This window comes from Hemicordylus capensis, chromosome 6 (assembly GCF_027244095.1).
Source record: "Hemicordylus capensis ecotype Gifberg chromosome 6, rHemCap1.1.pri, whole genome shotgun sequence".
Taxonomy (NCBI): Eukaryota; Metazoa; Chordata; class Lepidosauria; order Squamata; family Cordylidae; genus Hemicordylus; species Hemicordylus capensis.
Window position 1 is genome coordinate 92,230,607 of NC_069662.1, and position 23,343 is coordinate 92,253,949.

Sequence of the window (23,343 nt, forward strand, 5' to 3'; positions counted from 1 at the left end):
CTGGCAGCCCTTTTTGTGGTGGAAGCCGACCACCACGATGTGCAGCACTGGTCCCCTAGGGCCGCTGGTTCGAGAGAGGGGGTCGCCCTGCTCTCTAGCCGCCCGCTCCATGGGGGCGCTCCCCGGCGCAGCAGCAGCAGCAACACCGCCCGCCCCTACCCCAGGAGGCTGTTGTTTACCGCCCGGCCACTGGCGCTTCCTTCCGCGCAGTAAATACTACAGCCTGCTGCCCGTCCGAAATTTTGCGGCTTGGCTGTCACTGAGCATGCTCTCCGGAGCCGAGCACGCTCAGTAGCGTCTGCTGAAGCCACGCCGGCCCTCACTTGACGAGCTCCTCTTTGAGGCTCAGGACGGTGGGAGGAAACAGGAAGAGAGCGGGCGGCGGCGGCTCCTTCCCTCCGAGAGTCCACAACACAACTGGAGGAAGGCTAAGGGGCGAAATAAAGGCCTAGACGTAGGAATCGGGGTTTAAGCCTAGGGGAGAAGATCTGTCTAGGAAGAGAGAACGTAAAAGGGGCCCGGGACCAGAGGAGAGCAACCGGCCGTGTTTGCAAAAACAGGGTATTTACAGGAAGAAGGCGTTTCCTTACCCTATTACCTCAGGATGGTTCCTCTTGGCAACCAGTTGCCAGTGCTCTGTTCTTAAAGGCATAGTACACCCACATGCCCAAGACACAGATTAAACTGTGGCAGCTGTCCCCAATCCCCACTTCACTGAGTCCTGTGTAGCTTAGAGGCTTGCGGCATACAGATGATCCAACAGAAAAATGTCATCAAACAAAGCGGGCAGCCCCCAACCAATATAATCAAGGGGAGATTTGCCATTGACTTCAGTGGAATGGGAGTTGCACCTCTAGTTTATAGAATAGGCTTGACCATGTGTATGAGTGAAGAGGAATTCTGATGGTCTTTAAAGAAACCATTCTAGATAGCTAGAGCTCTGGAAAGCAATCACAATTGAGGTGACAGCTGTAGGCAGGAAACTATGTCTGAATGCTGTCCCATTAAAAACACAAAATTCCCTGTGCATAGAAAACCAATACATTAGAGAGAAGTCTGTCTAAACTCTAAAATATGATAAATAAAACTCGTCTTTGTGACATGCTAGCAGTCCATGTAAAGGGTGCTTTTAAACATGGGAGATCATTCAGTTAATCAGCTTCCCCCCATTTTTACCTGGTATAGCCCCTAGAGAACTGCACTGCGTGCTTTTTCAAAACGTGTGAATCGGTCTTTTGCATCTGTCCAGAACCCATTTCCTATACCACGGCTCAATCCTGAAACGTGGATAAAAGGATGTTTTAAGCATGTGTAGAATGCTTTCTTTCTCATCACGACCGGCCCTGAGACGTCTTGAAGGACTCCATGGATGTATGCTCCATTGAAACTTAAGCCCAGAAATATTTCATTTTATAAAATAACCACGAGTTTGGTTGGAGGAAGAGAGAACACCTGTTAAAACTGTTACACATTTTCCTCCAGACTTGTACATAGCTTCCAGCACCTCAATCAAAGTTCGATTGTTCTTGCATCGATTCGCTAAGCCGAGGTGGAGCTGCCAGCGCTGTTGGGGGGGGGGAAGCAGCGCCCGTGTTCCCTTTTCCACCAATAGGCTCTCAGCAACACCAATAAGAGCAGAGTGTAACCGATTGGTCATGTCTTATTTCAAAATGGTGGCCAACGCGGGTACTAATCAGTCTCAGCTATTTCCACCAATAGGCTCCCAGAAGCACCAATAAGAGCAGACTGTAACCGATTGGTTCTGTCTTATTGAAAAATGGCGGCGAAGGCGGGTACTAATCAGTCTCAGCTATTTCCACCAATAGGTTCCCAGCAGCATCAATAAGAGCAGAGTGTAATCGATTGGTCAGGTCTTGTTGGCGGCTAATGTGACTGAGATCGGTCTAATGGCGACTAACGCGACTAATCAGTCTCAGCTATTGCCTCTTGGTAATGAATGAACGTCGCGCTTGCCCCTGGCAGGAGAGAGGCGCCTGCCAACGGTGTAGCCCGGAGAGATGATTTTGCGGGGGAGGGGTTAGGGTGTGAGTGACTGAATAATGGGAAATGCATTTTTGAATGCTGCTCTTGAACCAAATAGATATCTGCAAATAGAAAAGTAGCATATTGGGGAGAGAGATTCAAGTTTAGCCTGCCTTGTTTTCAGAGTTCTTAATTAATGTAGAGGAGCATTCAAAAATATATAATTTCACCACTGTAGTTAGTGGTGAGGTCTATTCTGAAGCATAATTGTGTTAACTGTCTCATCTTAAAAGTATTTGTGTTTGAGGTCACCTGAGGTGGTGTATGGAATCTCTGCCTGTGCTAAGCCAACTTCTGTATTCTTGAAGAGATGCAGAGAGAAGGCCGGAAGTATTAAATCTCCAGACATGATCCCAGGATTTGAAGGGGTTTTTTTGTTGCACAGATTGGCAGTTCACTAATACTCACTCACTATAATGAAGTTGGCAGTATATAGCTATTGGGATGTCATAATTATGCGTTAAGAAATAGCTGTCTAACCACTATATACAAAGTCCAAAAGAAAGAAAATTTCCTAAAGATTCAAAATGTTTTTCTTAAGTTATGAATGAAACTATGGCACCTTGCTGTCAATTTGGTAGAGGTAGCAAGGGGTTACACAAGTTACTTAGAGGCCTTTAGGCCATTAGCTTTTATGTTTTAATGGTAAGTGGGTGGAAAGTGGAGGAGTGGCTGAATAAAATATGTGCACGTACTGCAGGTGCTGCTGCTATTATGTAGCATCATCAGTATACATGGCACTTGACACAGAATGACAGGTCCCTGTCCCAAAAAGTTTACAATCTACCACTAGGTAGATTACAATTTCCCTAATTAAGCAGATTAGTCTGCTGTTCTGCATGGTCAGCATATCTGTGCATGCTCACACATGGTACTCTAGGGGGGGGGGAAAGAGATTCAATAGAAAAATAATAAGAATTATTATTTTATTAGAGAGAGAAAACTAGGATTTCTTATCCCTGATCTTCTGCAATACATTTCATCTACTCAAGCAGTTTGTCTACGTGAATAGATTTCAGTGGGTAGGAGGAGAACAGGATGTGTTCTGGTTTTCTTTATAATTTACTGATTTACAAGTTGTTTTTTGAGGTTCACTTAGAATCTAAGTGTTACACACATTACAGATTTCCTTTATAGAATTGTTTTCTGTGGGGCCGAGAGTATGCATTCTTCATATAGATTGTCACCTCCTAGGCACACTAGCTGTGATTTGTGGGGTGTACTTGCATGCTAATGCTGGTAAAAATTGTAAACTCGGAAAACAGAAATGAGATTATTTGTTTTAAATGTGTTTGATCTCAGACTACCAGAAAATGAAGCAAGGTATCAGGTGTGGAACTGGGGTCACTTTCCAGTTTTTGGTTTTTCTAACAATCTTCTAACTATTGAGTTTTGAATATATACTGTTTTGTTAAAGATGTATGAGTCACAGTTATTAGCATTTGCTATCAACACAATATATTTCTGATTAACAGAGCTTGTGGACAAGTGTATAGGATCACGCATTCACATTGTGATGAAAAGCGATAAAGAAATTGTTGGCACACTCCTAGGATTTGATGATTTTGTCAGTATCCTTTACTAGAAATAGCAGGCAGCTTTTGCCTATTTCTTTCTTCAATCCTTTAAATTATTCTTTCTCTATAAAAGTTTTTATTGATGTTTTGAGGGGGGTGAGAGATGAGATTAAATCTGTGGACTCTGGTTAATATGTTTGGTAGCTGCTACATAATTGCTTTTGACTTTTTGGACTTTTTGACATAATTGCTTTTGAGAATGTTCATGTTGTCTTTGAGCTTGTGTGGAGGCACCATTTGTATGAACGTGCAGCTTTGCATGGGTAAGCTATCCATTGACACTCAGTTCCTGTGAAACTGACACCATACAAAGGGAGCCTGTATGTGATCTATTCAGGTTGTGAGTCTGACAGTTTACTCATTCTTTCTTTGAGGAAATTACAATAGCCATTAATTGTATGAACAAGGCTCACAGTGGCTTGCACTTAGAAAATCACCTTGTTGACAGTCTTTATCTATTGATCTTGTTAAAGCAGACAAAACATTAACCAGTACTTCTGTAGTTATCTTCCTTGACCCCAGACACTAGACATGGTGCTAGAAGATGTTACAGAATTGTAAGTATTGCTCTTTCTGGCTTCCAACCTTTGCATGTTCATAGTCAATTCAGTCTTGTACAAACAGTTGTCTTTCCTTTCGCTTCTGTGCTCCCATGTTCACGACAATATAAGCTAACAGCATTAGGTATTGGAGTTATTTTGGATAGGGAGATGCACGGAACCAGGTGGGGGTGGTTCAAAGGGGTTGGGGGTAGGACTTTAAGGGCAGGGAAGGGTGCACACACCTCCCCCCCGCTTTCCCCCCACTGGCACTAGGTTCCTGAAAAAGCTTTCAGAGTGGCAGCGTACCTCCCTGCTGCCCCTTCCCCTCTTCGGCTGAAAGTGGCCGGAAGTACCAGCTGTGCATGCACACGTCACGATCGTGCATGAGTCTCTGTGACATGCGCAAGCTTGTGCACACATGCCCGACGTGCACACGGGCACCTGGTACTTCCGGCCAAAGAGGGGAAGGTGTGGCAGGGAGGTATGCTGCTGCCCTGAAAGCTTTTACAGGAATCTAGCGCCAGTGGGGGGAAAGCGGGGGGAAGGGTAAGTGCACCCTCCCCTGCCCTTAAAGTCCTAGCACCACCCACTGCCTAACATTCAAACTGGCCAGTGTTCGAACCTGTTCAGAGGCCTGTAAAAGGGCCTCTGAACAGGTTCATGCACTTCCCTAATTTTGGAGGATGTGCCTTACTTCTGGACTGTTCACATATTTTTCAGAAAAGGAGTTTATAATACTGCTTTCTGCTCCCAGGAGAACTTGTTTTGCTAGTTCTGGGCTCTGCTTCCTACAATATTAGCAACAGTATTTTCTAGGATAATCTCTGGGACAGGGGAAAGTGGATGGTCTTCCTGTTACTCATCCAACTATGGTATGGATTCTGTTTAAAGAGGATAAGACTTTGCAGTCCTAGTCTTCCTTCACTTGGGCCCTTTTCTCCTTGCTTTACATCAGCCATTTAGAAGCCACTGCAATATGGTTGCTTCCTACACTACTCCAGCAAAGTCAGGGCCACAAGACTATGTGGGAGGTCATGTGGCAGTTATATTCCATACATTTTTTGCTGATGCTGGGAGGTTGAGCGAACATGATGTGCAAAGTAACCATTTTGACTTCGCCAGTGACACGTGGGAGTACTTCTGTTTCCAGAACAACATGAGATGCAGCCATGAAGTAATGGCTCTCACGTTGTTTAGATAACATAAGAATGGACTTTTTTTATTTCCTTCTCACTGTGAACAGTATACTGGAACACTAAGGACTTAAAATGTATTCATACAAGCGAAATAACTCTTTGCGTGACCATTGCTCAAGACAGAGTGCTAAGATGAAAGGAGTGTTTATGCAATCAGCAGTCTGCCAAGAAGAAATGCAGCTTCCCTTCCTCTGTGGTTCTAGGTGTCATATGAACCAGCAGAGAGGCTGACCTAGATAGAAGTTGCAAAGGGTAAAGAGAAAAGTTGTGTGAAACTCTGAAAACTACCAGATGCCACTGGTTTTCTTAAAAAGTGGTTCTAATGATTTTTTTCAAGCTGCTATTCATTTAGAAGTCCCACTAATTCCAGTGGAATTTGCTTTCATATACTGTTTAGGATTGCAGTCTATTAATAAAAATATCAATAAATATGATAATATGAATAAAAGTATATTGATGATAATGTTGACTGTTTTTCATTAAAGTGCCTAGTTTTTAAAACCTTTTCTATACTACTTTAATGTTCAATAGTGAAATCACACCTGAAGGACGAAGAATCACGAAGTTAGATCAGATTTTGCTAAATGGAAATAACATAACAATGGTAAGTAGTTTTTTGTGTTTTGTGTTTGCATACAGGGTGTGGAGAACTGGGGACCTTGTTGGTTAAAGCTTTCAAATACCCCAATTGCTTCCCTCGGGTTTCCTCTACCACCACCAATTTAGAGCAGGGCTGCACAGCTATGGTCCTCCTGCAGATGTTGGCCTACAACTCCCATTGTCCTCCCTGACTATTGGCCACTGTGGCTGGGGATGATGGCAGTTGTAATTCAGAAATAGCTGGAAGGACGCAGTTGTGCAGCCCTGCTTTAGAGCCACAATGGAATGACCAGTTTCTAGATGAAATTCTTGTGTTCTACTATAGGAGTAAGTTAACTTAACATTTGAGATATAGAATTTGCATTTGGTATTCCCAAAGGAATAATAGTGTTATATTAGTCATGCTTTAAAATAGGGAAATAATTGAGGTATAGTGACATTCACCAGTCATCCAAAAGACAATAATTAAATTTTGGATTCCCAAAGAAATTGACAGCTTACCTATAGCTGTGTTTAAATTAGGGGCATTGTTATAAAAAATTTTTTTACCTTCAAGCAAATTTAGCTCATTTTATCCTTTGGAATTCACCCCCCTTTTTTCTCTCTAAATATTAAAATATGAGTAGATATTCTGTGAAAAAAAGCTTAGTTAAAGGGAAAGGGTCTGCTGAAGCCAGAACGGTGGGGTTCAAACACCAAGAAAAGTTATCTTTCTATATTTTGTAATCTATTAATGTTACTAATTACTCTCAGAAACTGATTCTTCCTCTTAATAATGATTTTGAAATGTATTGCATAAGTTTTTGCATTTTCCTGTACTGGTAAAAGCTAATACTAAGGTAGATGAGGCTTCCTTCTTTGTATAATCTGAAATATATTCAACTGCTGTAACTGGAAGCTCAAGAGATGTAACTATCCTTTTTCTATTTTCTTATTTCTTAAAATAAAAAAAATTATACTATAAACAAAAATTCTTGTGTTCTTTGTCAGCTCATACAACATAACCTTTTACCCATTCCCCCCCCCCACCTTTTTCATCCTGTATAGCTGGTTCCTGGAGGAGAAGGACCAGAAGTATAAATGCATTCATTTACCATCACTGAAGACTTTCTGTTAAATATATTGTAAGAATATCTTGATGAAACTTTTTTATTTTTATGTTTAAAGTTATTTGAATAAAAAGTAAACTTTCCTTTTAAAAGAATGCATCATTAATGATGACTTTAAGTTAAAATCATGACTGTTGTAAAGGCAAAATAATCTGCTGTTCAGAGCAAGGCAATAAAGTGTTTTTTAATGTTAAACACAGTTTTTATAACTCTGGCTTGTGGTTTATATAACATGTTTCAGATGAAATTATGATCCTTATTTGGATCATATTGTTCAGGCTAAATTTTGTATCATTTCAATCAATTATTATGGTCAATAGACTTGCAAAATAAACATATAGTATGGTATCAACATTTCTTTTTTTAAAAAAACTGTCTTGTACATGAACTAGTTGAACTGTGATTCCCAAACTGTGTGGTGTTGCTTTCTCCTAGAGATCTCTCCATTTCCTCTCCTCTTGATCTCCTGTAGATGAAAACTCATTATTATTCTCTGCAGAATACTTTACATAATCTACTTGAATCATCTCTCTATTTGGAATGGAATGGAATCTTTATTTTGGTCATTGGCCAGACAAACTCTATTTTATTTTATATCTGCATCCTCCATTTACTGTTAGCTACATCAATGTGCATTCAGAAGAAATGTACATATAGCCCTTGAAAAGTATAGATGTCATTTTCTCATGAGTTCAGTAGATTCAAAATTAAGGCTAGAATTGAGGCCTGGATCAACCTGTGAACACTGTAAACACTAAATTTGATGAATAAATTGTCTGGGAGCTACTCACTGTTGTGGCTTAATTGTGAGGCTTATAATATCAGTTAAATACTTTAAATGTGTATAAACTCCCCAAACAGCTTGAACATAATATGTATTTTGATCTTCAATACTTAAATTGCATTCTGCTTTAGATCAATATATAAATCAAGATCATGCTTAAAGGAATTGTCTAAATTTTAACAAAGTAATTTCCCACCCAAACAACTCAATTTCCCACATTAAGTTTTGTTCTGAGAGAGGTTTGTATCTTACCTCCTGGGTGTGTGTTCTTCCATGGGTCTCTGTTACTTAGCCTGGTTTGGTGAGGGGTAATTTTGAAAAGATACAAGCCTTTAGCTGTTGTCTAGAAAAACAAAATCTGGAATCAAAATAGTCATTTTGACTAAGTTCTTCATTGTTCTAATCTGAAATTGGTGTAAACACTAAACCAGTAAGAATGTTTTTGTCACAGAGAGTCAAGTTCTGTGTAACTCAAAAGCTTGATTAGTCCTGTGTTTCTTCTATGAGGCGAATACACAAAAACCTGATTGGAACGATGACATGCCTAAATAAAGAACCAAAGGGCCTACATTCTGAAAACTTGCCACTCAGTTAACTACCTGTTAGCATGTGGCTCTAGAGCAGGAGTCTCAAACTACAGCTCACCAGCTGTTGGACTACAACTCCCATCATCCCCAGTCACCATGACCAGTAGCCAGGGATGATGGGAGTTTTGGGCCAACATCTGCAGGAGGGATTCAGTTTAATCTAAAATAACTGCCATTGATGAAATGACCAAGGAATCGGGAAAGGCCAAACTTGTCAATAGGAACTGTCAACCAAGCCTTTGTAGACAGCTTGATTTTTTTAAACTTTATTGATGACTTCTGAACCAATAGAGTGGAATCCATTTACACTGCAATCTTACTACATTTACTCTGAAGAAAATACCCTTTAATTCAGTGGGAATGTACTTGCATTGTACATTACACACTTGCATGGTGCCCTCCCTCCAAAGAGTTCAGAGGAGTGTGTGTGGTGATAGTTTATCATCTTAACAACCCTGGTATTTAGGCTGAGACCAACTTTCCTAAGGCTACCTAGTGAGTGTCATCACTGAACTTTTCTTGTCTGCAGGGTAGCAGGTAAATCAGCAGTGGCAGGGGAGGGGAAGGTATTTGTAATGTTGTAACCTTGAGAAGACTCCAGATCCCAAAGGTCACTGTGATATTACATGCTGCAGAGCACCACTTCAGAGCAATAATGACTGGACAGTTTTATCAGTTTTATCCACTTTTGTTCTCTTTTTTGTACATGCACATCCCTGTTGTACATGCACATCCCTGTCCAGGACAGGGTGGAAAAATGCTTTCTAGATCCTATGTGGTAGTAAGGTAAAGTATGCCGTTGAGTCGGTGTCAATTCCTGGTGCCCACAGAGCCCTGTGGTATTCTTTGGTAGAATACAGGAGGGGTTTACCATTGCCTCCTCCCACACAGAGTGAGATGATGCCTTTCAGCATCTTCCTATATTGCTGCTGCCTGATATAGTACCAGCGGGGATTTGAACTGGCAACCTTCTGCTTGTTAGCAATAGCAATAGCACTAGATCATTTCTGGGCTAGTCTGAAGAGTTTACCCATCATTCTAGTTACCTCTAGTAGAGACATCAAACAATCCTATTGATTTTTGTGGATGCTATTTTTCATATTTGTCTTGCTTGCATTAATGCTTTTACTCTGCATATAGTCCCATTAATGTATGCATCTGTAATCTAAAATGTATGCATTTATAATCTCCTTAGTAAGAAATTTCCTTTGTTTATAATACTATAAGCTTTGCTTAGTGTCAGAGTGTTGACTATTAAAGATGTTCATGGTGGTTTTGATAAGCCACATTTTAAGCAATTCCTGAATTCTTTTATTAAAATGAAGCAAATTATAGAAATGGCTCTTTCATTACCTACCAAGCTATTGTTAGAGTAAAATTCTAAATATATAGTATACTACTAATTCATTTTTTTGCCATTTAGCTGTGGAACTCAAAGGTTCCACTGGAGTAGTGATATCACTATGTCTCTTTCTTGTACAAAAAAAGAGAACAGAAGTGGATAAAACTAATGAAATTTCAATACACTGCATAAAGAAATGGAGATTCTAAATAATCAACACTAGTTTCATTTCTGCAAAATATCTCATTTGCCCTTGATGCATGTTTAAATAATTCTTGTTTCCCCAAAGCACATATTAAAATGGCTTGATGGTATACATTTTATACCCAGTCCTTTCACCTTCAGAAAGGTGCCCAAGATGACTAACAATCTATAAAATAATAAAAATGCAAAAACATAATCAACTAACTCCAATCCAGCATAATATCAACCAACGTTTGATACAATACTTGACACATTTTAGTCCCTGAAGATTAGCAGGCCAGCAATTCTGTTTCTGCATGTATGCGTAATAGATGTGCACACATAACAAGTTACCAGGCAACTGCACATGCCAGATGCACTGGGAGTTACAAAGCAGCTGGTCAATTGCTTTCAACCAGTGGAAAAGTACAAATTCACTTCTGATCTTGATTCTGCTCTCTACTTGTGGGGTTTATTTATTCTATTTATTTATTTCCTAGTGTCCCTGGCTCCAGTAATAAATATATTACTAAATGCATTATTCTTATACAGTCAGAATTCTAGTGGCATTTTGAAAATATTTGCATGTAAACATGTAGCTTTAAAAAAGTGTTTAAAGTTTTCTGGTTTGGTCTTCAGCCTTGTGTGGTGGCATTAGAAAATGAACAGTGGATATTAGTGATGTGCATGGAACCGGGTGGTGGTGGCTTGAAGGGGTGGGGGGTAGGATTTTAAGGGCGGGGGAGGGTGCACTTACCACTCGCCCCACTGGCACTGGAGTAACGTAAAATCCCTCAGGGCTGCAGCATACCTCCCTGCCTCCCCTTCTGCTTCTTTGGCCGGAAGTAATGGGCGTGCGTGAGCACGCATGATTGTGATGTGCGCACGAGAGTGCCCGGTACTTCCGGCCACTTCCAACCAAAGAATCAGAAGGGGTGTTAGGAAGGTATGCTGCCGCCCTAAGGGATTTTACACAACTCCAGCGCCGGCGGAGGGAAAGAGGGGCGAGGGGTAAGTGCACCCTCCCTCGCCATTAAAATCCAACTCCCCACCCCTGCCAAAGGTTCAAACCTGTAGGGAGGCCCGTAAAAGGGCCTCCAAACAGGTTTGTGCACATCCCTAGTGGACATGGCTCCTTTCTGCTGCTGTGGCTTTTCTTAGCCAATTTTCATTGATCTGATCAAGATAATACATTCATTGAAAATGCAACATCTGGCATGGCAAATCTGAGAGCTTGAAACTAGCTGGCTGACTCTGGGCCAGTCACTTCTCTCTCAGCCTAACCTACTTCACAGGGTTGTTGTGAAAGAGAAACTCAAGAATGTAGTACACCGCTCTGGGCTCCTTGGAGGAAGAGCGGGATATAAATGTAATAATAATAATAATAATATAATTAATTGAGATAAACTTGGCATTGTTGGCTTTCAGTTTGAACAAACATGCAGAGTTCAGTTTACACTCTCAGCAGAATTTAGATTTAAGTGACTTTGTGTATAATAGTTACCTAGGTAGATGGTAGAAAATTTTGGAAGGGCGGGATTATATTTAGTCTTATGACTTGCTGTTTTCTGACAGTTTTTCTAACACCTTGCTTTGGACCTCCTCTCCATTAATGCATATATAATGATAGTATGCAAGTTATACTGGAAACACACAGCCTATTGGCTTATTCTTGCACTTCCCTTTAATCACCCTGCCTCCTGTGTTGTCTTCCCACTCAGACTGCCAACTTATAGAGCACTTCTGCTTCTCCTCCCACTCCACTGCTGCCAAGATCGTTTTGTTGCAGACTTGCAACAATCTCACACAGATTGTTTTGTTGCAGACTTGCTATCGGTCTTTTTGTCCACTCCCTTCCTAGCAGCTATTCAATCCTATTTTCATCAGGAGGATGCTCAATTTGTCCCAGCAGCACTTAAATTATTTTTACCTAAATCCTGCCCTCAGATGTTGTACGGATTGCAATTGGGTCTGTATGCTAATTTTGCAGCTTTGGAGGTTGTTCAAAGTTTTTAAGCTCTATTTTGCAGACCCTGAGGCTGGAAGCTGGTATTCCTAGAGTGGAGGCCTTGGGTGTAGCTTTCCATTTTAAGTTACTGGCTGAAGTTACATTTCTTTCCTACAGGCCTTGGTCATTTAACCCTTATGGATAGTTTTAACTCCTGTTGAAAATCATCAATTTTTTGTTAACTAAGCCTTTATGGCTTTAGCTTAGATGTCCTGCTGAAGATGGGATTCATCCATGCAAGATTGGCACTAAAACAACAGATCTATGATATGGAGGTGCAAATTGATCGGTCTTTAATCCCCAAGGAAGTTTTCTGGGGGCTACCACCCTATAACAACAAACCTGCAAGTTATTTAGATAAACTTACAATTGCTAAATACCGCAGGATGTTCACGTTGGCCCGATTTAATGTATTACCTTCGGCTGATCTGGAGGGTAGGTTCATAAGGATTCCTAAAGAACAGACTGTGCCTGTGTGATTCTGGAGATCAGGAATCAATTTTTCACATTTTACTTTACTGCTACCTTTACAGGGACTTTTGTCAACGTTTTATTGCTCCACTATTGATTGATTATTCAGGGCATACAGACATATTTTATGTTAATTACTTGCTTTCTGATCAGAAGATAATGTTGCCAAGTTCTGTGTGGTGGCTAGGAAAGTTAGGCATCAGATAGCAGACCAGCTCATGTAACTTGGGGTTTGTTTGGGACATTATACCAAACTACTATAAGTACTGTTGATTCTTATTTGTACATATGTTTTGAATTCTGGTCTTTGACCGTAAATAAACTTGACTTGTTGCAGACTTGCTATCGGCCTTTTTGTCCACTCTCTTCCTAGCAGCTTCACATTTTCAACTCCATGACTACTGCTTCACTTTAGGGTGGTAGAAATTTTGTGACATCACAGCAGCTCAGCCAATGGTTTGAAAGGCAACAGCAACTTCTTAGTCTAATATATAACTCAGAGGGCATAAACAACTTTGGTATATCTTATTGAGCCCCATCCTTAGTGGTGTACATTCATCTATGAATGATTCCTGACTGCTTTACTTCACATAAATCTATTCTACTCTCCCTCCATCCTGCCTAAGGCTAGGCTAGTTAACATAAAGGAATACAGCCAGGGTAAGTGTCTAAGGATCACAGAAGTATGAAAGCTGCTCAGTTCTAAAACTGAGCTGCCTCAGGTGAGGAAACACTGTGGAAAAAGCAACCCCTTAAGAGAGAATTATGTGGATGATTCATACTGTCCAGGGCTTTGCAGTGTTAATCAGAAGATGGTGGCTTTCCTGATAGGATGTGGTTGTTATGTGCTAATATGGAGTTATCCATGATTATCGTCTCTGTTCATATTGAAACCACTCAGGAAAAAAATAGAGAAATGCAAAGTGCTGGAAATCGTAGGGCTTAAGTCTGGCTTCTTATTGGAATTTTTTAAAAAAGTTGGGATGCTGTGATAATTTACAATCAGCAGAATTTGTGAATGTGGAACAGTTGCCTTGCATTTATTTAGCACTAATTAGTGTACTAAAAGCAGCGACTGTGGTTCTTGAATGCATGTTGCTTTATGGAAGAAGTAATTAGGAGTGTTAATTTATTGGAAACCAGTGGTATTCCACATAGTGTAAAATCCAAGCTGTCTTTTTATTTATATATATCTAGTTACTAATTAAGAAAGGTTGCAAGAACACTAGATAAAAATGCATAGAGCTCAACTGCTGTAAAGGTACCCTTTCTCTTTTCTTTCTCTGGCACAAAGTATTAGGAAAGAACAAGCTCCATAGCATAGAAGTACTCAGGAAGCTGATGCTCTTTCTGGTAAGATGAACATGTTAAAGTGGCAGAATCACTTTATTTTGGTCATCAACCAGACAAGATAACATCACGTGAATATGTTTTGAGATTTGCAAACAATATAACAAAATTTGGCCACCAAATTAGAAATTATAGCATTAAAATTGGGCAGCAAGAAATCAAGATAAAAGTCATCAGTATGGCCAGGAATATTCTTCATAATTGGTGAAATAAAAATTTGTACAGATATCCTTGTAAAAGTCACAAAATAAGATTACATGGGCAGTGGATTCTATAGCATAATCGCAAAGCGTATGGGATCCCCTTAAACTTCCCCTCTAAAACAGCCATGGGGAGAGCATTAAGTCGAGCGAGAGTTAGGGCGTGCCTAAATTTTGGGATTGATATGTTACTTAAGTAGTCAGCAGGTTTCAGATTAAAAAGCTGATTACCCATGTACAAGCCTCTCAGTATTCTAGCTGCTGCTTCGCCTTGTAATAAAAGTGGCAAATTTTATTTAATGCAGGGGTTCCCAGTCTTGGGTGCCCATGGCCACTGTCGCTGGGGATGATGGGAGCTGTGATCCAGCAGCATCTGGGAACCTTAGGTTTAGTGAACCTTGAGGCTTGTTGATGGATTATGCTTCTGTTTGTGGTGGGATGCTGCTTGAACTATCGTGACATCTGATTGCTCCTCCAGATCCAAGATTACGCTTCACTATACTCAATTCTTCATGCTGAATAGTTAGAACCACAAAGAAACTCACACTACTGGCCTATGGGTTTTTTGTTTTGTTTTGTTAAACTCTGAACTACCACAAAGCGAGTGTTAACAGTGAACCCTTTCCATTGGAATGATTATAGCAAAACCTTACAATGATTATTGAATACAAGTAGACTAGGAACAATTTTATGAAGATTTCTCTATTGTGGAAAACAGTTCTGTTTTAAACATTGGTACCATATGCTGGTTAATTGATAAGTAGACTGACAGTAATATTTTAATAATTATTTTTAAATAAATCATATATAGTTTATATACAATCCAAACTGGTATACAAAGTTTGAAGTCAAAATTTAAGCAGATATTAAAATATGGTCTCTTTTAAAAGTCATTCAATATCCTTTATGTGCACATCCCTAAGGAATAAATAATTGCAAAAACATAATTAAAGTTTGTAATAAACTAGGCATGTTTTGTACATTGTCTCTTACATTTCATTGGCATCTTTTAGTGACAGAGAGTAAACCATTTTAGGTTAAACCTAGCTGAAATATGGTGTTTTTCTGCAGATTCCAATCAGTAACTGTGTCTGTGACAAGATTCCTCCCTAAATCAAGTCTATATTTAGACTAAAAGTCTATACTTTTAATTGTTAAATTTATAACTGCCTTTCATTAAAACAATCCCAAGGCGGTTCACACAGAAAAAATAAAACAAGACTATACAAATATATAATTAAAATAGTAAGCTAACATATAAAAACATGATTGATTAAGTCTTCTTATAAATAAAATATATTTAGCTTCGTACTTTGGAGGCTTCTGGAATTGTCTTCCGCAAACTGCTCAGTTTGATTTTCATATGCAGCTCAGAGCTAAAAGTCATAAGGCTTATGCAGCAGCTGTGAAAAACGAAGCCCAGATCACAGAACTCTAAAATGTCAAGGATTTAGCCTCCAGAGGCTAAATCCTTACTTTGTGTGCTGTGTGTCTGAATATCTGTATTGTGTAGTCCACAAAGGGGCTACATATTCTCCTAGTGGGAAAGGATTAGCAGTGTTGTGAAAACAAGGTGGTTAGAATGAAAAGTTGATGGCAGGGCAAATGTACTAGAACAGAAATGTTGTTTTCAGAGGGCACATCAATGTTTTGAAGCAGAGCTCCTTTCAAGGAGAAAGACTTTTAGATGTGAGACCAGTTAATGGAACTGAATGCATGTGTCATTATTAAACTGCTCATCATTATACAGGAGCCCATAAGGAGTGCTTGTATATTGCAAGGAGTTCTGGGGGCAAGTAGTCATCTCTGCACTTTCTGTATACACACACGTTGCCCCTACTGCCTGTAGGATACCTGTCAATGCGGTGCCACTAATGAGGTACTCGCTTGTCAATGAGGTACCACCAAGTATTAGAGGTGGAGGATTTTGCTGTCTCCACAGCAGTGCTGTGTTTTTCTTCTCCACATCACAGTGAATGGTAATCAGTTACTTAAGTGGAAGAAAGTCAAAGGGTATATTGGGGGACACCATTGGAGTAGAGCCTAAACCGGGCCCTGATGAGCCAGCTGTAAAGAACTAAGCCACAACTGCCTCATCACACACTTCCTTGGTCACTCTAAAGTGTGACAGAATGTTGGGAACTGGCCTGCTCTATGTATGTATGACACATTGATTGAAGTTTTTCATTTGCACTACAGATTGATAGACTGTTTTGTACAGTATTATTAATTTAGATGGGGTTTTTTTGGGGGGGGGTTATGACTTTTGATTGAGGTTCCAGTTGTTTCATTTTTCATCTGTTGGACCACCTCCTTTTTTCATAGTGGTATGTATGGATATTGCTATATATTCGATATTTTTATATCACAACTATCTGAAGCAACCTATGCTCCTGAAGGGAACAGCAAATACAAGCTGATTGTGAGAGAATAGCAAATACAAGCTGATTGTGAGAGTCCAAAGCCTACATCTGGACCTCCAGTCTGTGTTTTACAGACACTATCGAAGTCACAATGCAATGAAGAATGCTTATGTGTGTGAGAAAGTGACCAGAGTCCAGCTTCTGTCTCTCCTGCTCTCATTACTTTTCAGACTTTTGTGAAATTAACTGTGGTTCCAGACAAATTGCATGTATTCCTGTTTTGTGTTATAGTGCTCTTGTATTTCAGCACCCCTGTGCTATTTGCAAATGACTGTGTTTTTCCTGTTTGCTACACCCATTCAATTCAGCCTAGTGTTATGTAGTGTTGGTGTTAATGTTTTGGAGCTTGGTCTTTGGCCTAAATAGAAATATATTTGTCTGTCTTAATGGTGGTAATTACTTGCTTAGTACCAATTATGGTTCAGACCTAAACTGCAAAAGCACAATTTAGAGGTGTACAAGGGAATTTTGTACACAGCCAGGAATTTCTCTTTAGTTTCCCTCTGAAAGCTGCTATAGCTAATGAAGCAAACTGCTTTAATTTATATATACTTAATATATATACTTACCCTGCCTTTCAAAAGCTGAACAGCTGCTTGCCTCATTGACTGTTGGAATGTCAAAGGCAAAAGCATCATTGAAAAAGCTAGTTTGTGCACATGGTCCCCTCACGTGCTTGTAAACAGATCTTTGGGATCATGGCCATAGATTTTACCTAATTGCTTAACCCATCCTGCCTGATTTGTTAGTGTATGGCTGCTGCTGTAGTCTGCAAAAATAACTCTGCCTTCTGGCATTTTTATGAAACTTGTAAAACCATTGTTTACTGGGTGGTGCTGTAACAATCCTTTCCAATAAAGCTAAGAAATGAAGGCTTGTGCCAAGTAATTATACTTAATATATACTCTACCTTTTGACTAATAATCTGGATTGCAATATGCAAACATCAGATCATTTAAAATTGCTACTAGGCCTACACAACATAATGCCCAGGGGTCGGATCTGGCAAACAGGGACTTTTTTGCTGGTCCAATGGATGGCCCAAAGTATTATGTTGAAGGTGAGGTACAAAATGCCACCTCGTCCTGTAGACCTGGTGGGGGGTCATCCCCCTTTCAAAATCAACCAAGAGCAGCGGCTTTAAAATGGCAAGAGGGGTGGCACCCCCCCTACACACACACCATTTCTCTTTCTCAGCTGGCTGACTCTCTTGTTTTCTCCTCCTTTCTCTTGCCCCCTGTCTCCTGCCCTATGCCCACAGCTGTCCAACGAACAGAGGGCTTCTTCCTCTCCCGCTGTTTCCCCCTCCCTCCCCATCTGACTCTGGGTTGGTCGGTGGTTCCATCGCCCACGCTGCACAGCTCAGCGCCTGCGCAGTCCAAAGATTTCGCACTCTGAAGGCGCCAGTGTCACGGCTTCCCGGCTCGGTGCCGCTGTTTGCCCCCTGAGGCACGGGGGGGGGGAGGGAGAAGCGCCGTCTCCGCTTCAGGCGGGTGTGTGTTTGTGGGTCAGCGAGCGAATCCAGGGAAAGCGGCCACCAAAGCCGAAGTTCCCTTTCAGGGTGGTGCTGAGACCACCCGAGGCTAGGCTCCAGGCGTTTCGACGCGAGAAAACTTGCCCGAGAAGCGTGGCTGCGGGTTCTGCACTCTGCAGAGACAGCCTCTTCCGTGTTATAACTATGACTGACTCGGTGTGTTCTCGAAGCTGAGCTTCTGACTCGAAAACGCGCGCGCGTGTGTGTGCGCACGCGCGCAAAGAGATATAAGAATTCCCCTGGGAAATCAGACCCTGCATTTGCCCACAGGCCATCCAAATGCCCACTGGAAGCCCGCTGCCCACCACTATCAAGTCATGAAAACAGTAGCCCGCCTACACGGGTTGCCCTTCAGGCACCTGGTATTCTGCCTCTGAACATGGAGGTTCGCTTTATTTATAATCCGAGTCCGTTGTTGCTAGACCTCTCCTCCATAAACGAGTCTCTTCTCTTAAAAGCCTTTTTCTCTCACGGCCGCATCCTGTGGCCGGGAGTTCCTTAAGCTGAGAACGCCTTTCAGGACTTAGGGCTTTGCTTGGGCTGCCCCCCTGAAGGACTTGCCCATCTATTTTCCAGGGAGACTGGAGTCCCCCTCTCCACCGTGCGTAATGCGTGTCCGTCTCTCCTTGCGCTTGGGCACCCCATTCTGCCCCGCCTAGGTTGCCAAAACCTAAGGGGTATACTCGTGGGTCAAATGGGCCGTAAGCCAAAGTTTGGCTTTTAAAAAGTAGCAGCAAAACACCTAGTGGAAACAAGATGGGAAGAAGGAGGGGGGGACAGGTTTAAGATACCGAGAGGCGCTGGAAATTAAGGAAAGGCTGAAAATATCATTTATTTTGCACTGTGTGTCCTTATTTCTGGATACATAGCTGGAAGGTCTGCTGCTATGTTGGGGTGACTTATTTTATGTCCATAAATTGGTGGGTTCTGACCTACTTTCCCCCCCCCCTCCAAAGGGGAACAATGCTTCTTCTGATTCATTGATCTGTTCCCCACTAGGGTGGATCGTAGAGGGAAAATAATATATTTAATTATTCCATATAGTATTTACTTGGTGGGGAGGGAAAAGTGTCATTGGCTAGAGGGGAATGGGATAGAAAGTTCTTTAAAGTGCTTAAAATCGCCCATGTGAAATGTCAGGGCAGGGAGAGGAACACAATTCTTTTTTTGCGCCAAGGTGCAGTTATAATTTTCATGTAGTGCCATAACTTGTTAATTAAAAGATTAACGAGCTTGACTTGTATTTTTGAGCTGATACTATGGTGAAGTTATCTGAAAGATGGGTGTCAGATGTTTGGACAGGGGTGCAATTTCAGTGCTTCCCCTAGGTGCTATTTTCCATAGATACGCCTCTGGAAGGCAGTCAGGATATGCTTGATTTCTTTTTACTAAAGTGGTCAATGTCACCACCGCCCAGCAGATTCGACTAGATTTGAGTTCCAAGTCTACTGGATAAGTGGGTGGGGAAATGAGGCAGCGGTAGCCTTTCTTTCTCTGTGAGAGACTAAGCAGTCTTTGGTTCAAATGCTTAAAATATGGATTTCATGCTGGTATGTTTGAACGATAGAAAGGTGAAACAGGGGAGATGTTTGCAGCAGTCACTTCTCTCCCTCTCCCTTGCCTTGAAGGAGCGAAGAGTGAAAGGGAGGTTGGGGAGGAAGGGGGAGGCGTTTGCAGTCATTTCTGTCCCTTGCCTTGCACGACCCCCATCTCTACTACCCTTCTCCTTTTCTCTCAGACTGAGTTCATTCACTGGGATTAGTTTCAAATGCTTCAAATTAGTTTATATTTACAACAATATCCCATCAGCCACTTGCAGTTTTACTGACCATCAAAAACTCCTTTCTCTCTCCTTCTCCTGGCTTGTTTTGTCCCCATCCAATTATTAAGTTTGCTGCTCTTTGCAGGCATATCTATGGAAAATAGTGCCCAGGGCAAGCACTGAAATTGTGCCCCTGTCCAAACATCTGATACAAACTTAGAATAAAAACTGCTTTGTTCCAGTAGGGTGGGGAAAAGTAACTTAGAAGAGAAATACAAGAACAAGCCCACCTCCCACACAAAATCAGCACAAGGTTCCTGTAAGAATTCAGCAGTAAACTGGGTTTTCCAACAGTCCCCAAAAGTCGTCTCCCTATTGACTGAGCCATGTATGATTGATCCCTACAGGGAGCATAATTCATTACAGTAGAGGTTTTAAAATGTGTGCCCTCTGATGTTACTGGACTACAGCTCCCATCATCCTCAGACAAAAAACCCACTGTGGATGATGGCTGTTGTAGTCCAACACCTGAGGACCCATGTCTGAGAACCCCCTGCACTCAACAACCGAAAAACAAAGAAATAATTACTTTGACATTTAATTTATTTTTTACATTTGTATTCCATTCTTCTAAGGAACTCTGGGTGACATATATGGTCTCCCACATTTTAGTCTCAAACTTGAAAGCGGGACACTCAAAAACATTCAAAAACCTGATTCCCACATGCACCCCGAAGAAAAAGGTAAAGTATGCAGTTAAGTCGATTTCTACTCCTGCCGCCCACGAGACCAGTTGTTTTCTTTTGGTAGAGTACAGGAGGGGTTTACCAACCCTAAGTGGTACAGTTCAATCTTTCACCTCAGGGCTATATACCACATCATTTTAATGAATATGTAGGCTAGAGCTGCAGTGGGTCCGCCTATCACAAGCTCTTCAGACTTTGAGTAAAGATGCTTGTAGGGTTTGCATTCTTACTGTAGCAAAAACTACTTTTATTTGTTCTTAAAATAAACTCCTTTTGTTAATTAAAACCTTTCTCCTAAGCCATATTTCTTGAGTTCAGACACTTGCACAAATTAAAAATGCTTGGAACTGTCTCCCTTTTTGAGCTAAATTCCCCACATTCGCCCAAACTGGGGGTATTGACCAATCATCCCCAAGGCAGTTCCATCAACAGTACAAGCTGACAAAGGATAGAGAACTACATTGTGTAGCACACACATGTACCCAATAAACACAGTATCACAGTTCCAGACTAAACAACGTCTGGAAGTGCCCTTCTATTCCTTTGGGCCAGAGAGATATTTGAAAAATATTTTTTTTTAAGAACAAAAAACTCAGAAGCCATAAAGTGCTGGATAAAATTTCTGATAGTCATACACTGGGATTTTGATGCTTGTTGGCTTTCCTGAAGATTTACAGAAACAACTTAGATACATGGGAAGCTGCTTTATACTGAGTCAGACACTCCATCTAGCTTGGCATTGTCTACTCTGATGGGCAGCAGCTCTCACTGACTTATATTGTATTAATATTTTTATATATTAATCTGTAGCCCTTTCATGGGGCTTCCTAAAGGCCGTGGGGGAGGGCTCTACAAAGGTCCCCTCTACCCCCGCCGGCCTCTTAATTTACTGCCGCAGACTGTCCAGGGCTGATTTTCAGGCCCATTCGGACCTGCAAAGATTGGTGCAGTGGCTATTTTGGAGGCAGCCATGCATGTTCAAATGCCCTCTGCAAGGCCTGGCAAGGCCTAGGGCCTCGCAGGGACCATTTGAGCAAGTGCAGTGGCCATTTTAAAAAATAAATTAAAAATAAATTTTAAAAATGGCCACCAAAAACAAAATGGCTGCCACTCATGCTCAAATGGTTCCTGTGAGGCCCTAGACCTTGCCAGGTGTTGCAGAGGCCATTTGAACATGTGTGGCAGCCTCCAAAATGGCCACTGCGCCGATGTTTGCCCAAAAATCAGCCCGGGATGGGCTGCGGTGGTAAATTAAGAGGCCGGCGGGGGAGTGGGAGTGGGAGCCTTTGCAGACCCCACCACCACCACGGTCTTTAGGAAGCCCCCTGAAGAGCCTACAGGTTTAAAAAAATTTTTTTTTAACCGTGAACTGGGGAGGGGGTGGGAAGCAGCATTACGTGGCGCCCCCTTCAAGTGGTGCCCAGGGCACATGCCCTGGCTGCCCTACTTTAGATACGCCTCTGTTTACACTGCAGCGTTTGCAATTTCTCTGTTGCAAAGAATATTTACCCCAGTTCCTTCATTTCTCTCAGATCCCATCAAGTCATCTTCAGGGAGGAAGAGAAAGCCTGAGATACTTTCCCTCACTCTCCTTTCTTTCCTCCTCATCTTCCTCTGCACCATTTCGACCCTCTTTCTCTAAAACGCCGAGAACCCTATGCTACCCCGCAAAGAGGAGACTCGGAGGCAGGGAAATATTTCTGAGCTGCTTTGAAAAAGGGAGATGTGAGAGCTGGCAAACTGAGAAGAGGCTGGTAGGAGCTCCTGCTCCTTAAGCCAAGACAATTTAAAAAGAGAGAAAGAGGGGAACAGTAAGTATTTGGAAAAAGAAAAGGAAAAGGGGCAAGGGCTTGTCAAGAAGGACTTGGGAGAAACTTCTGCCCTCTCCCTCCTCCTATATACAAACTTCCCTCAAAAAGTTATATAAAAATATCTGATACATAAGTGACCAGTTATGTTGACCAGTTTTGTTGTTACTATTAATTTTGTATTTTAATTTTACTTCCTACCCTTTTTGTTCCTTTTCTTATGTTTTCCTCCAATCGCTTGCTGGACTTCTTATTTTTTATTTTTTAAAGAAGAATGTTCAGCCAAAATATGAGGTTTGTCTGTAGTCCTATATCCTCTCACATGGACTAGGAGAGGACCAACTATGTACTAGCAATGTAATTTTTTTTAAAAAAAATTTAAACACTGGCTTTTATATGGTATTTTTTAAATTTTAAAAAACCCAGAAAACACCCGCTCTTTTGCTTTTCACATTTCCATTTTGGAAAGAGTGTATAGCCACCTGTCTCTCTGGTTTTAAATGCCATGCTTCAAGGATTATTCAAAGAGAAGGGAACTAGTAGCCTTTTACAATATTAAAAGTTTTTACTGAAGAAAATGGTGTAGGGGAAGGAATATGCTCCAGATCATAAAATCACCTTGTACTGTACTGAATTAATTAAGCTATATTTTACTGATCATCTTAGTGATGTAGGTTTCTCTGTAATGCACAGTTAATGTTACTTCTCTGCCTGCCCCCATAACATTTGTCCCCTTATCAGCAGGGATTTGACAGATTAGGCCTGCCTATCTCCATACTGGAGAAAACTTCATGTGTGGCATCTCTGCCTGTTATGTAGCAATTAAGACAGAAGGGGATGGAGCTATTTGAGGAAGAGCACCTGCATCCTTGCACGCAGAAGGTTGCAAGTTCCCTCCCTGGCATCTCCAAGGCAGGGCTGAGACACTGGCTCCACCTCCAGCAGCACCCACACTGGTTCTGCCCATTACCTGCCCTGCCTAGTGCCCACCCGGTCCCAGGAGCCACCAGCCACCACTGTTGCAAGCGTTGAAAGTGCATAGGGGAAGAGGAAAGGTTGCTGGGAGCCTCCTCTTCCC

General features: G+C 41.5%; 2 protein-coding genes and 2 long non-coding RNA genes across 10 annotated transcripts in view; 2 read left to right on the forward strand and 2 right to left on the reverse strand.

Annotated features, from left to right (window-relative positions):
- AVL9 (AVL9 cell migration associated) overlaps positions 1-667 on the reverse strand; it is a 46,170-nt gene extending 45,503 nt beyond the window's left edge. The window contains exon 1 of one of the 3 annotated variants that reach the window (XR_008310344.1): positions 1-531. Coding sequence is in view for 2 of the 3 variants with exons in the window: in XM_053265123.1 (XP_053121098.1) it covers positions 1-111 (111 nt within the window). In the remaining variant the exon portion in view is untranslated. Of the gene's footprint in view, positions 532-598 lie in introns of those variants that run through there. The other 2 variants (XM_053265124.1, XM_053265123.1) reach the window with 2 other exon arrangements.
- Positions 434-7,262, forward strand: LSM5 (LSM5 homolog, U6 small nuclear RNA and mRNA degradation associated). 4 transcript variants are annotated; one of them, XM_053265128.1, is made up of 5 exons: positions 434-561; positions 3,519-3,614; positions 4,150-4,177; positions 5,890-5,962; positions 7,006-7,262. In XM_053265128.1, exons 2-5 carry the CDS (start codon positions 3,560-3,562, stop codon positions 7,036-7,038), a joined length of 189 nt encoding a protein of 62 aa, XP_053121103.1. In that variant the 5' UTR covers positions 434-561; positions 3,519-3,559; the 3' UTR covers positions 7,039-7,262. The 4 variants fall into 4 exon arrangements, with proteins under 4 accessions (XP_053121103.1, XP_053121101.1, XP_053121100.1 ...); XM_053265126.1 differs by lacking the exon at positions 434-561 and adding an exon at positions 1,747-1,793; XM_053265125.1 differs by lacking the exon at positions 434-561 and adding an exon at positions 1,802-1,950.
- On the reverse strand, positions 7,232-18,123 carry LOC128331562 (uncharacterized). Of its 2 annotated transcripts, XR_008310346.1 has the most exons (4): positions 17,597-18,123; positions 16,985-17,023; positions 8,104-8,194; positions 7,232-7,533 (listed from the first exon to the last, which is right to left on the reverse strand). It is a non-coding gene; the product is annotated as an uncharacterized LOC128331562 (long non-coding RNA). The 2 variants fall into 2 exon arrangements; XR_008310345.1 differs by having other exon boundaries at positions 16,985-18,121.
- LOC128331565 (uncharacterized) lies at positions 17,806-22,416 on the forward strand. Its single transcript, XR_008310351.1, has 3 exons — positions 17,806-18,334; positions 20,347-20,454; positions 21,990-22,416. It is a non-coding gene; the product is annotated as an uncharacterized LOC128331565 (long non-coding RNA).
- The last annotated feature ends 927 nt before the right edge of the window (positions 22,417-23,343 follow it).

What these genes read in the sequence shown, in the direction of transcription:
- LSM5 (XM_053265125.1), top strand. Translation starts at nt 1,908, where the DNA reads ATGGCGACTAACGCGACTAATCAGTCTCAGCTATTGCCTCTTG. An exon ending in GTCTCAGCTATTGCCTCTTG is followed by an intron (nt 1,951 to 3,518) that starts GTAATGAATGAA and finishes TCTGATTAACAG; the next exon opens with AGCTTGTGGACAAGTGTATA. An exon ending in ATGGAAATAACATAACAATG is followed by an intron (nt 5,963 to 7,005) that starts GTAAGTAGTTTT and finishes CATCCTGTATAG; the next exon opens with CTGGTTCCTGGAGGAGAAGG.